At 37.0% G+C, this 14,347-nt stretch overlaps 1 protein-coding gene across 2 annotated transcripts in view; it reads right to left on the bottom strand.

The window, feature by feature from the left end:
* The window catches only part of dennd1b (DENN/MADD domain containing 1B), a 362,658-nt gene that overhangs the window by 184,296 nt on the left and 164,015 nt on the right, over window positions 1–14,347 (bottom strand). For both annotated transcript variants that reach the window (XM_072914655.1, XM_072914654.1), the window contains exon 4: window positions 2,714–2,763. In XM_072914655.1, the coding sequence (XP_072770756.1) occupies window positions 2,714–2,763 (50 nt within the window). The remainder of the gene's footprint in view (window positions 1–2,713; window positions 2,764–14,347) is intronic.

Below are 14,347 nucleotides of genomic sequence, written 5' to 3' on the forward strand. Positions count from 1 at the left end.
TATATGAATGTGTAATAGCAAGGCTTATATTTTGACATGCAACAGTCACATTGAGAATAGCTACTGAAGGTTTGCCTTTTTATTCACTGTTCAATATGCGCGTGTGTGTGTGTGTGTGTGCACTTGTGTGTGTGCTGGTGGTTGGGAGAAGGACCAGGTGAATATATATATATATATATATATATATATATATATATATATATATATATATATATATATATATATATATATATATATATATATATATATATTTATATATATATATATATACATATCGAGTGTCCCCCGCGACCCCGAACGGGACAAGCGGTTGAAAATGGAGATATATATATATATATATATATATATATATACATTAATGCACTTATATATATACACATAAAAACATACATACATGTATATGCATTTATATACCTATATGTACATAAATATATACACCTATATATACATATATATGTATATATATACCTATATGTATATATACATACATATATACACATATACCTATATGTATGTATACATATATATATACATATAGATACATATATATGTATATACATATAGATACATATACATATAGATACATATATATGTATATACATATAGATACATATACATATCTATATATACCTATATGTATATATATATACATACATACGTATAAATACATATATGCATATAGATACATATACATTAACATATATATACATATAGATACATATACATATCTATATCTATATGTATATACATGTATATATACACATATATACATACATACACATATATACACATATACATATTTATACATACATATGTAGCTATACATATATACATATATACACATGTATACATAAATACATATTTATACTTATATACATATATACGCACATATACACATATATACATTTATGTATATATATACATATATGTATATACATATATACATATATATATACATACATACATATAGATACATATACATAAACATATATATACATATAGATACATATATATGTATATACATGTATATATATACACATATATATACATATATACACATATACATATTTATTTATACATATGTAGCTATACATATATACATATATATACACGTATGTATACATATACATATTTATACTTATATACATATATATATATATATATACATATACCGGTATACATATATACGCACGTATACACATATATATGCACATATACATATATACATACTTATACACATATACATATATACAGTACATATATATACATACATATATACACATACATATATATATATATATATATATATATATATATATATATATATATATATACATATACACACACACACACATATATATATACACACATATGTATATATACATATATACACACATATATATACATATATACATACATATATATACACATACATATACATATACAGTGGATATATATACACATACATATAATTATTATCAGAATAATCACACATTAAATCTGTGATTAATCATGATTAATCACGGGGTATTATGTGCTCGCATAAATAAATTGTGCTTAAGAATATACCCCAATATTTGGATACACAGGAATGTTTTTTTAAATGTTTTACTGAACTCCAAGTCATTGATTTGCTCGAAACCTGGTGACAGTAAGTATAGTAAGAATTAAGTGCACATTTTGAAAGTATTTGCAATAACATTGCACACAAGGTACATTTACTAATCAATAATGTAGTAAACACACTCAAACAACTTAACATAGTGCACAATTTAAATTTGCAATTACTCATCTTTAGTTTAAACAGTTGTTGAAACAAACACACTTGTTTCCCTTTTTCAGATGACAATGCTGATCTTCTTTTTTGGTACAATGCGACCCCAGCTCGTCGTGATTACTTACAAATACCCAATGTTCTCCGGTAATCAAAACAAATTAAAATTCACAGCCCGTAGTTGCTCTTGTTTGGGTAGTACAGTTGGTTTATCTTTGCTGTAATTGTGGCTCTCCAAGGTATTGTACGACAGATTAGCTGTGGTGATATGAACAACATCTTTTTTGCAGGACTTGGTCTTCACAGATGTTTAGTGGTATACATGCAATGGTAACTTAACTGTGGTACTTTAGTTGACAACATTAACGCAGGTAAACCGCCAGCGTAGCCTTCTCCTCTACTTGTTTTCAATGTAGCGAGCTAGTATTGGTGCTGGCGGCGCCATCCTCGAGTACGTTTTCCGATTTAAGATGGTATTTTAAACATGATGATAAGAATGTTTGTTAATATTAATTAATATTGTATACAGGCATATTAATCACAATTTATTTTGATCGCACAAGCTCCTTTATCTGAAGGGTTGTTATATGGTCAGTCATGTCAATGCATACGCCAGTGCAAAGATGAATAAGGCTACTTATGTTTAGCACATTCAAATAAAATATTTAAAAATGTTCCTGTATGACATTCTGACAATAAAATAAAATTTGTGTACAAATATTAGGCTTTTTTTAAGTTTACTTAAATTATGAAAGTGAGTAATAACCTGTGATTAATCGTAATTAATCTAAAATCAGTAGTGCGATGAATCTGATTCAAAATAATTCATCTGACACCACTATAATACATACATATAATGCATATAAAAAGTGTGTGTAAAAGCAAATGAGATGTGATGGAGACAAAAAAAAAAGAAGCAGCACGAGAGAGGAATCATACCTTTCCATGTCAAAGGGAAAGCAGAACTTTGGTATCGTATGAAGGACGTCCTAGGAGAGCAAAACAGGCACATACAATTTAGAGACATCCATATCAAAAAGAAAAAAATCAACAAATAATGTATTTAATAACAACACTCCTAGGGACTAACTATCAAGTGGCAGTGGAAAATGAGGATTAATGTTAACCACTATTGATAACAATCTGACAACAGTGGCGCCTAAATGCACTTAATCCAAATGAATGGGCTGTATCAACCGCTTCACGTGGCTAAACAAAGTGGAAATGGGCTCTTTTCTCCACAGATAGGCAGGGACCCTTAGACCACAGCTTGAATAATTAGCAGTTAATAAGTTCATCGATTATGGAGTGCCAAAGGGAGATGAAAGGATGACGGAAAAGAAAGAAAGAAAGAGAGAAAACACAGTGCCGAGGCTACGGTGGTGGCAGATTGTAGCGACAATGGGATAAGCAGCTCAGAGGGGTTAAGAGGTATGGGGGTGCGGGGGGGGCACAAGCCTTCGGGGCTTTACCTCCCAACACCTCCCTTGTGGGTTGGAAGGGGAAGAAGGGAGGGTCTGGTCTCTCTTCAAGTAAGGTGGGAGAGGGGAGCGGGGGGCGTCTTTTTTACCGGCAGCATATGGATTCAGACAGGGAGCAGGAACAGAGCAGAGCACCATATGGGTGAGCCACTCCAGACCAGCCACGCTTGGTCTGTCTGAGTCTATCTGTCCCTCGGTCTCTGCTCTCCTCGCCCAGAAAAAGGTGCCGGGCAGTGCGTCTTTTCTGCAGTCTGCCGTCTACCTCTCTTTCAGCTATGGCCAAACTCACAGACTAATCCTGGTGATGGTCTCTGCCAGGGATATTAAAATGAAATTGCTTTGGGGGCCGGACTTCTCCCTTCATGATTAGTCTCATTTCGTATTCCGCAACACCAGCGTCCTCAACAGTAGACATTTCATTTTGGTCTATTTATTTTGTCAGAGTTACAGGAGTGCTCTGCTGTGCTGTTAAGGACCTTCTGTCCAACAGTGATTCAAAGATCATCTCTATGGCAGCACTCTAGTGTTTTTAAGAATCTGTTGCAAAAATGTGAGTCTCTTACAAGTTTTACTAACTAAACACAGGCCACCTGTTGAATAGCCCAAATGACAAAAAAAAAGAGGACCTAAAATCGAACCTTGAGGAACAGTAGTAGTATAGGGATGTAACAATTTGACCATTTCATATCATGGTAACCATTATTATCGCGGTATGTGCTCAAAAAGTACTTAAACACATTCTGAAATATTGATTATTTTCCATCCACCCATTTTCTACCACTTGCGGGGGGTGCTGGAGACTATCCCAGCTGCATTCGGGCGGTAGGCGGGGTACACCCTGGACAAGTCGCCACCTCATTATTTTTTAAATAACTATGCACCTGGGAATAGGTTGATTGGCAACACTAATATGGCCCTGGTGTGTGAATGTGAGTGTGAATGTTTGTACCCCACTTTCTGCCCGAATACAGCAGGGATAGGGATACAATTAATAAACAAAACACACTATTTGGCACGTTTTGTGTTTCTTATGCTTCACTAATAGTGTTTTAGTCTTAGTATTTTATTGATTTCAATGGCTAAGCTTGTATTGTTTTAAATATTGGTTTGTACTGCGGCACTTTAGGATTTATTTAAATAAAAATTGCATAACAAATAAACGCTGAGTGGTGTGAGCTCAGTCTTAAGAAAAAAAACACTGGCAGGAAGGCGAGAAACCCTTTTTTTTTTATTTCAACAGACTGTCGCGCCGCACCTGCCGTCAAAAGCCTTTAGACCGACCGTACAGTTCCTGTCTACACAATAAAAGTGCAGCTACATCCTACCTGCGCTAACAAAACAAGAGTCTCAGAAAGCTACCGCACACAAGTAAGAAAGTTACAGAGTTTACCTTCAATGTATTTATTGTAAAGTTTATTTTAAAAAATATGGAAGCTGGACAAATAAGATGCCAAAAACCAACCACTTTCATGTGATATTGGACAGAAAGAAGGATATTTCTTTCTCCTCCACAATGTAACTTTGAAAATGTGGAAGTTATCAGCACTACTGTGAACCCTGTTTAATTCCAATCAATGCAAGTCATCAGAATCAGGAAATACACCAACTTATATTCTTGTCTTCATGAAAGAAAGGAATCTGTATGTTATGGTTTGAGTTTATTTCAAACATGCACACAATTACAACATGTTACATGTGTTAAACATGCTTGTATTTGTATTAAACACCTTTAAATTTTACCAAAAAATGTCTGTTTCATCCATCCATCCATCCATCCATTTTCTACCGCTTATTCCATTTTGGGGTCGCAGGGGGCGCTGGAGCCTATCTCAGCTACAATCGGGCGGAAGGCAGGGTACACCCTGGACAAGTCGCCACCTCATCGCAGGGCATGTCTGTTTCATAAATAAATAAATAAAAAATAAATTAAAAAAATAAAAAATAAAAAATATATACATACAATATATACATATGATATATAAATATATGAATATACATATAAATACAATATATAAATATTATATATATATATATATATATATATATATATATATATACACATATATGTGTATATATATATATATATATATATATATATATGTATATATATATATATATATATATATATATATATATATACATAAATATATATATATATATATATATAAATATATATATATATATATATATATATAAATATATATATATATAAATATATATATATATATATATATATATATATATATATATATATATATATATATATATATATATATATATATATAAAGACCTATTCAGTGGCCAGGCTTGTAGGGATGATTAGAGTGTCCGCCCTGAGATCGGTAGGATGTGACTTCAAACCCCGGCCGAGTCATACCAAAGACTATAAAAATGGGACCCATTACCTCCCTGCTTGGCACTCAGCATCAATGGTTGGAATTTGGGGTTAAATCTCCAAAAATGATTCCCGGGCGCGGCCACCGCTGCTGCCCACTGATCCCCTCACCTCCCAGGGGGTGATCAAGGGTGATGGGTCAAATGCAGAGAATCATTTCGCCACACCTAGTGTGTGTGTGACATTCATTGGTACTTTAACTTAACTTAACTTTAAGATGAGGTAGATCACCTCGACTTGGTCATTTGAAAAGTAGCACGCCTACTGAAAAAGTGTGGCCACCACTGTTTGTCTATACCAGGGGTCGGCAACCCAAAATGTTGAAAGAGCCATATTGGACCAAAAATACAAAAACACATTTGTCTGGAGCCGCAAAAAATTAAAAGCCATATTACATACAGATAGTGTGTCATGAGATATACATTTAATTAAGAGGACTTAAAGGAAACTAAATGACCTCACATGTAGCTACAAATGAGGCATAATGATACAATATGTACATATAGCTAGCCTAAATAGCATGTTAGCATCGATTAGCTCACAGTCATGCAGTGACCAAATATGTCTGATTAGCACTCTACACATGTCAATAACATCGACAAAACTCACCTTTGTGCATTCATGCACAAAGTTAAAAGTTTGGTGGACAAAATGAGACAGAAAAAGGATAAAACACGTCCAAGGAAGTTGGAGAAAGTTATATATGTAAACAAACTAAGGTGAGTTCAAGGACCGCCAAAATTAGTAGGACAAAACGGTGCTGCCAAATACTCGAATCAGTGAAGCATGTTTAATATAAACAGTGTGATTTATAACAATTAGGGAGGTTTGTCTCATGTTTGTTCTCCTACAGAAAACATACTAAAACAAAAAATAATTTTTTTCCCCCTCATCTTTTTCCATTTTTCATACATTTTTTAAAAAGCTCCAGAGAGCCACTGGGGCGGCGCTAAAGAGCCGCAAGCGGCTCTAGAGCCACGGGTTGCCGACCCCCGGTCTATACTATAGAAGTACCGTATTTTTCGGAGTATAAGTCGCTCCGGAGTATACGTCGCACCGGCCGAAAATGCACAATAAAGAAGAAAAAAAACATATATACGTCGCCCTGGAGTATAAGTCGCATTTTTGGGGGAAATTTATTTTATAAAATCCAACACCAAGAATAGACATTAGAAAGGCAATTTAAAATAAATAAAGAATAGTGAACAACTGGCTGAATAAGTGTACGCCATATGACGCATAAATAACCAACTGAGAACATGCCTGGTATGTTAACGTAACATATTATGGTAAGAGTCATTCAAATAACTATAACATATAGAACATGCTAAACGTTTACCAAACAATCTGTCACTCCCGATCGCTAAATCCCATGAAATCTTCCTCCTTGGTGTCGCTCCTGGTATGCGCCGCTAGCGTCCTTTCTTTCTGCCGCTCAATCGCCGTTTTCTGGTGCATATTTCACTACGTCCAGCTTGTAATCTGCAGTATATGATTTCCTTTTCGGTGCCATTTTAGTTCAGTCCTTCTTAGTTTTTAAAAGTTACCGCCAATGTTGCTGTGATCTATTTTAATAGCTCCGGCAGTAGCGTATAGCATATAGCAGTTAGCATTCCAAAACCCACAATGCACTTCTGCCATGACCCGCCCCCACCGAATTCTTATTGGTTGGCGTGTGAGTGACGATTGCTGACGTGTGTGTGACGATTGCGGACATTTTCTTCGTCGCTCACGCGAATGAGATAAATAATATTATTTGATATTTTACGGTAATATGTTAATAATTTCACACATAAGTCGCTCCGGAGTATACGTCGCACCCACGGCCAAACTATGAAAAAAACCTCGACTTATAGTCCGAAAAATACGGTACTCTCATGTTTTTAGGAGTTTGCTGCAAATAGTTTTAAAAAGAAATCGGTGGCCGACATGGTCTTATTCCAGGCGCGGATTTGGCCCCCGGGCCGCCAGTTGAAAAGCACTGGTGTATGCTCTGGCCTCACTCGCTGTCGCTCTTTATCTTGCCATGCCTGCCAAGCACAGCCACTGGGTCCAAGGCCTGTCTCTTGTTTTTTGTCTTTTTGATCGGAGACATCCGAGCTCAGAGTCGGGCTGCTCCTCTGCCATCGCTCACTCAATCTGTCTCCCAGTACCAGCCCCCAGGTTGGGTGTCTGCTGCGTCTGCTGCCTACTGTTGCTAAGACCTCGCCGTGGGGATCAGTCACTGATCCTCCAACGAATCCCCCCACCCCCCTTTATCAAAACATAAAGCTGCCACCCCAGCACAACACAAGCATTGTCACAGACAAACAAGCAACAGTAACAATGAGCTATGACAGAAAAGGGGGGTGAGGGTGTGCATTTGAGTGTAGGATGTATGTGAATTCCTGCCTGCTTCAAGGACTTTGCTTTCATGGATGGGGGGGTTAAGCATGTACATTTGTATCAGCGTACATGTTCGGGAGTGTGGGTGGCTGAGTTTGACTTGCCTATATAGTATTTGCGTGTTCACATGCCCAAATATGAAGTGCGAGGGGGGGTTGAGGTGAGGTCGGTGGAAGTATAGCTGTTTTTCAGAATCTGTGATAGAATTGAGAAGTCAACAAAGAGAGGGCTGGGTGGCAGAGGAGGTCTGTGTGTGTGTGTGTGTGGGGAGGGGGTCTCCTTCTGTGTGTGTGTTCATGTGCGTGACTGTGTCTTGGCGTGTGCGGCTGTAAAACTGTCACACACATCAGAGCTGCCATCGCTGTGCGCGTCTGCTACTATTATTAACCACTATGTACGCACACCAATATGTTCCAGAGAGCCTTCCTTGGCGCGCTGCATATGGTACACAAATCCAAACACACACACTGGGACTCGCTTTGCCTGCAAATAAAAACATTTGACTTGCCAGATTTGAGAGTTGTCACGGCCCCGCCCACATCAGGTATCTGCGCTTGAGTGACAGTCGAGGGACTGCCGAGACTCTGATCTCATACAGGACCATCGGGAATGTGCGTGCTTGTACGTGTGAATAATGTGACATACAAACAGCAGACGTGTGCTATATATATATTTCTAAGGGCAATGCAACATATAAGATTGCCATCCTGCTATATTGATATCATATATTGTGAAGACATTTGCAGTCTTCTGTCTTTAGCCATCAAACAAACTGGCTATCTTATCCTGCTGAGAAAGTTCTTAGAATGAAGCCTTCTTCTCTATCCACCAGTGCTTGATGATATATTCAAGGTTTTAACATAGGACTATTTTCACGTGTGTCACTTCCGAGAATGGACATTTGCAGAAATACAGCATTCTTAAGAATGAGGAAAAAAATCAATTAATCATTAGCTCTTCAAATTAATATTTTGTGAGTACAAAGTGTGCTGATATTACACACTAGAGCAGTGGTTCTCAACTTTTTTTCAGTGATGTACCCCCTGTGAACATTTTTTCTATTAAAGTACCCCCTAATCAGAGCAAAGCATTTTTGGTTGAAAAAAAAAAGATAAAGAAGTAAAATACAGCACTATGGCATCAGTTTCTGATTTATTAAATTGTATAACAGTGCAAAATATTGCTCATTTGTTGTGGTCTTTCTTGAACTATTTGGAAAAATATATATAAAAATAACTAAAAACTTGTTGAAAAATAAACAAGTGATTCAATTATAAATAAAGATTTCTACACATAGAAGTAATCATCAACTTAAAGTGCCCTCTTTGGGGATTGTAATAGAGATCCATCTGGATTCATGAACTTAATTCTAAACATTTCTTCACAAAAAAATAAATCTTTAACATCAATATTTATGGAACATGTCCACAAAAAATCTAGCTGTCAACACTGAATATTGCATTGTTGCATTTCTTTTCACAGTTCTTTTTGACATACATTTAAAAAAAATCTCACGTACCCCTTGGCATACCTTCAAGTACCCCCATTTGAGAACCACTGCACTAGAGCACCAGACTACAAGAGTGACCACACACTACAGGAGCATGTTTCGAAGGCAAACTTAATTGTACCCTTGTCTGGCTGATTCCACATTGTGAAATCAGTTCTATATTTTAATTGATTGGCATATGTTTCAATCACCAAATAACCCATAGTTGATAATTAATCTAAACTAAACACACAGGCACCAGATCAAGTGTCAGGCTTTATAGTTCAGTGTTGTACTTAGGGATCCAACTAACAATTATTTAAATAGTCGAAGATTTTTTTTTTTATTAGTCAACTATTATTACGATTATTGCTTATGATCTGCTATACAACCTACTCAGTGGCCTAGTGGTTAGAGTGCTCGCCCTGAGATCGGTAGGTTGTGAGTTCAAACCCCGGCCGAGTCATACCAAAGACTATAAAATGGCACTCATCATCAAGGGTTGGAATTGTGGGTTAAATCACCAAAAATTATTCCCGGGCGCGGCCACCGCGGCTGCCCGCTGCTCCCCTCACCTCCCAGAGGGTGAACAAGGGGATGGGTCAAATGCAGAGGACAAATTTCACCACACCTAGTGTGTGTGTGACAATCATTGGCACTTTAACTTAAACACATTTGAGTTTGACGTTGAGTCCGCAACTTGATTTCAACAACGACTGAGAAACAAACTATTTTAATTTTAATACACAAAATATATCACCAAAGTGTAAATAAAGCAACAGACTGTCCTGTGAACATAACATTCAGTGCAAAAAATATTTTCATACAGTACTGTTGGGGTTATTTAGGTTACATTTAGGTACATTCCTGGCTGTGTATCAATTCAAATTGTATTAAGCATCTAGTCGACAATGACAATGTCAATGAATTTTCATAATGGATGTTGTCGATTGTGTCGTCTAATCGCTGCAAACCTAACAGTCACTCTTCTGGACTTACCAGACTACTATTATGTTTGACACAACAACTGTTCAGCAAATAAATATGGTGTTCTTCTAATAAACATTTCCGTTTTAACCAATCATTGTTGTCTTCTCTATCTGTTTGTAATGGCTGCAGGGATCCATCCATCCATCCATCCATCTAATATATATATATATATATATATATATATATATATATATATATTGCCAGACACAATTAGCTTGTGCTCAGCTGGGGGGAAAAAGTGTATATATATTTATTATGTCATCCATTTATGAAATATTATGAACTGTTACAGGCGTATTCAATAATCATGCTAATATAAAAAAAATGCAACTTAATAGAATGTGGGGATAAAAAAGGCATCCGGTGCTATCGGACGGGGCGGAAGTGGAAATTGACGTCACACACCACCTGGAGCACCTGTCAGCCAAAGCGTTTTGCTACGGAGCCACTGCATGGAACAAATCCTCATTTTTGACCGTTTTTGTGGATTTACCATTGGCCTGTGGAGAACTGGGACAAACAGAGACTCTTACCAGGAGGACTTGAGTTGGATGCGCGAGTAGCTGTGGCTTCCAACATTTAATCGCTTGCCCGTATGTGCATGCCGCTATGTACATGTCACGTAAGGCTGAGCGATATGGCCTTTATTTAATATCTCGATATTTTTAGGCCATATCGCGATACACGATATATATCTCGATATTTTGCCTTAGCCTTGAATAAACACTTGATACATATAATCACAGCAGTATGATGATTCTATGTGTCTAGATTAAAACATTCTTCTTCATACTGCATTAATATATGCTCATTTTAAACTTTCATGCAGAGAGGGAAATTACAACTAAGTCAATTTAGCAAAACTAGGGATGTTCGATAATGGCTTTTTGCCGATATCCGATATTCCGATATTGTCCAACTCTTTAATTACCGATACCGATATCAACCGATATATGCAGTCGTGGAAATTAACACATTAACAATTAACACTGATTTGGACAACCAGGTATGGTGAAGATAAGGTACTTTTTAAAAAAATTAATAAAATAAGATAAATAAATTAAAAACATTTTCTTGAATAAAAAAGAAAGTAAAACAATATAAAAACAGTTACATAGAAACTAGTTATTAATGAAAATTAGTAAAATTAACTGTTAAAGGTTAGTACTATTAGTGGACCAGCAGCACGCACAATCATGTGTGCTTATGGACTGTATCCCTTCCAGACTGTATTGATATATAATGTAGGAACCAGAATATTAATAACAGAAAGAAACAACCTTTTGTGTGAATGAGTGTGAATGAGTGGGGAGGAGGGAAGTTTTTTGGGTTGGTGCACTAATTGTAAGTGAATCTTGTGTTTTTTATGTTGATTTAATTTATAAAAAAAAACAAAAAAAAAAAAAAAACGATACCGATAAAAAAAACACGATACCGATCATTTCCAATATTACATTTTAACTCATTTATCGGCCGCTAATATCGGCAGGCTGATAATATCGGACATCCCTAAGCAAAACTGTATTTATTAAACAGTTATTAAGCAGTGGCACAAACATTCATGTCATTTCCAAAACAGAAAGTGCAAGATTGTCAGAGACATTTTAAAACAAGCTATAAGTGCACTTTTGTGCATGATGACACACAAGATATTTCAATAAGTGTCACATAAAAATGAGCTGCATAACAAATAGTATATGTCCTACGGTGTTGATGTGGAAATAGTTGCTTCGGCATTTAGTTGGTGTGGCACCGAACGGAGATATTGACATGTAAAGACATACAGGTAAAAGCCAGTAAATTAGAATATTTTGAAAAACTTGATTTATTTCAGTAATTGCATTCAAAAGGTGTAACTTGTACATTATATTTATTCATTGCACACAGACTGATGCATTCAAATGTTTATTTCATTTAATTTTGATGATTTGAAGTGGCAACAAATGAAAATCCAAAATTCCGTGTGTCACAAAATTAGAATATTGTGTAAGGGTTAAATTTTGAAGACACCTGGTGCCACAAACTAATCAGCTGATTAACTCAAAACACCTGCAAAGGGCTTTAAATGGTCTCTCAGTCCAGTTCTGAAGCCTACACAAACATGGGGAAGACTTCAGATTTGACAGCTGTCCAAAAGGCAACCATCGACACATTGCACAAGGAGGGAAAGACACAAAAGGTTATTGCTGAAGAGGCTGGCTGTTCTCAGAGCTCTGTGTCCAAACACATTAATGGAGAGGCAAAGGGAAGGAAAAACTGTGGTCAGAAAAAGTGTACAAGCGATAGGGATCACCGCGCCCTGGTCAAGATTGTGAAAAAAAACCCATTCAAAAATGTGGGGGAGATTCAGAAGGAGTGGACAGCTGCTGGAGTCAGTGCTTCAAAATCCACCACCAAGAGACGCTTGAAAGACATGGGTTTCAACTGCCGCATACCTCGTGTCAAGCCACTGTTGACCAAGAAACAGCGCGCAAAGCGTCTCACCTGGGCTAAGGAAAAAAAGAGCTGGACTGCTGCTGAGTGGTCCAAAGTCATGTTTTCTGACGAAAGCAAATTTTGCATTTCTTTTGGAAATCGAGGTCCCAGAGTCTGGAGGAAGACAGGAGAGGCACAGGATCCACGTTGCCTGAAGTCTAGTGTAAAGTTTCCACCATCAGTGATGGTTTGGGGTGCCATGTCATCTGCTGGTGTCGGTCCACTCTGTTTCCTGAGATCCAGGGTCAACGCAGCCGTCTACCAGCAAGTTTTAGAGCACTTCATGCTTCCTGCTGCTGACCTGCTCTATGGAGATGGAGATTTCAAGTTCCAACAGGACTTGGCGCCTGCACACAGCGCAAAATCTACCCGTGCCTGGTTTACGGACCATGGTATTTCTGTTCTAAATTGGCCCGCCAACTCCCCTGACCTTAGCCCCATAGAAAATCTGTGGGGTATTGTGAAAAGGAAGATGCAGAATGCCAGACCCAAAAACGCAGAAGAGTTGAAGGCCACTATCAGAGCAACCTGGGCTCTCATAACACCTGAGCAGTGCCAGAAACTCATCGACTCCATGCCACGCCGCATTAACGCAGTAATTGAGGCAAAAGGAGCTCCAACCAAGTATTGAGTATTGTACATGCTCATATTTTTCATTTTCATACTTTTCAGTTGGCCAACATTTCTAAAAATCCCTTTTTTGTATTAGCCTTAAGTAATATTCTAATTTTGTGACACACGGAATTTTGGATTTTCATTTGTTGCCACTTCAAATCATCAAAATTAAATGAAATAAACATTTGAATGCATCAGTCTGTGTGCAATGAATAAATATAATGTACAAGTTACACCTTTTGAATGCAATTACTGAAATAAATCAAGTTTTTCAAAATATTCTAATTTACTGGCTTTTACCTGTATTCCCGCTTGAAGCCAAACCACCGTCAGAAGATGGACCCCGTGCTGTTTTTCTTGGGAATGAATTATTCCTCCATTTGTTACCAGATTTGCACCTTCTTTCTCTCATATTACCACTCAAACCACACCGTTAGCTGTTAGCATCACAGCTAACGTTACCATGTCGCTACCTGTCTGCTACGCGGGAGCGTGTGACGTTGCTCACGTGACAGTATGTGACGTACTGTATGTAAGAAGGTGCGCTTGTTTTAAGTCTCTGTGAGAAGGAGAGACAGGAAAAAGTGAGAAACGCATGCAGTTTAATGCCCCGCAGCTAAAAGCAACTGCGTGAGAACGTATACTCGAATATCACGATATAGTAATTTTCTATATCGCACAGAGACAAACCCGCGATATATCAAGTATATCGATATATCGCCTAGCCCTAATGTCACATATGT

The sequence above is a fragment of the Nerophis lumbriciformis genome, linkage group LG14 (genome assembly GCF_033978685.3).
Source record: "Nerophis lumbriciformis linkage group LG14, RoL_Nlum_v2.1, whole genome shotgun sequence".
Taxonomy (NCBI): Eukaryota; Metazoa; Chordata; class Actinopteri; order Syngnathiformes; family Syngnathidae; genus Nerophis; species Nerophis lumbriciformis.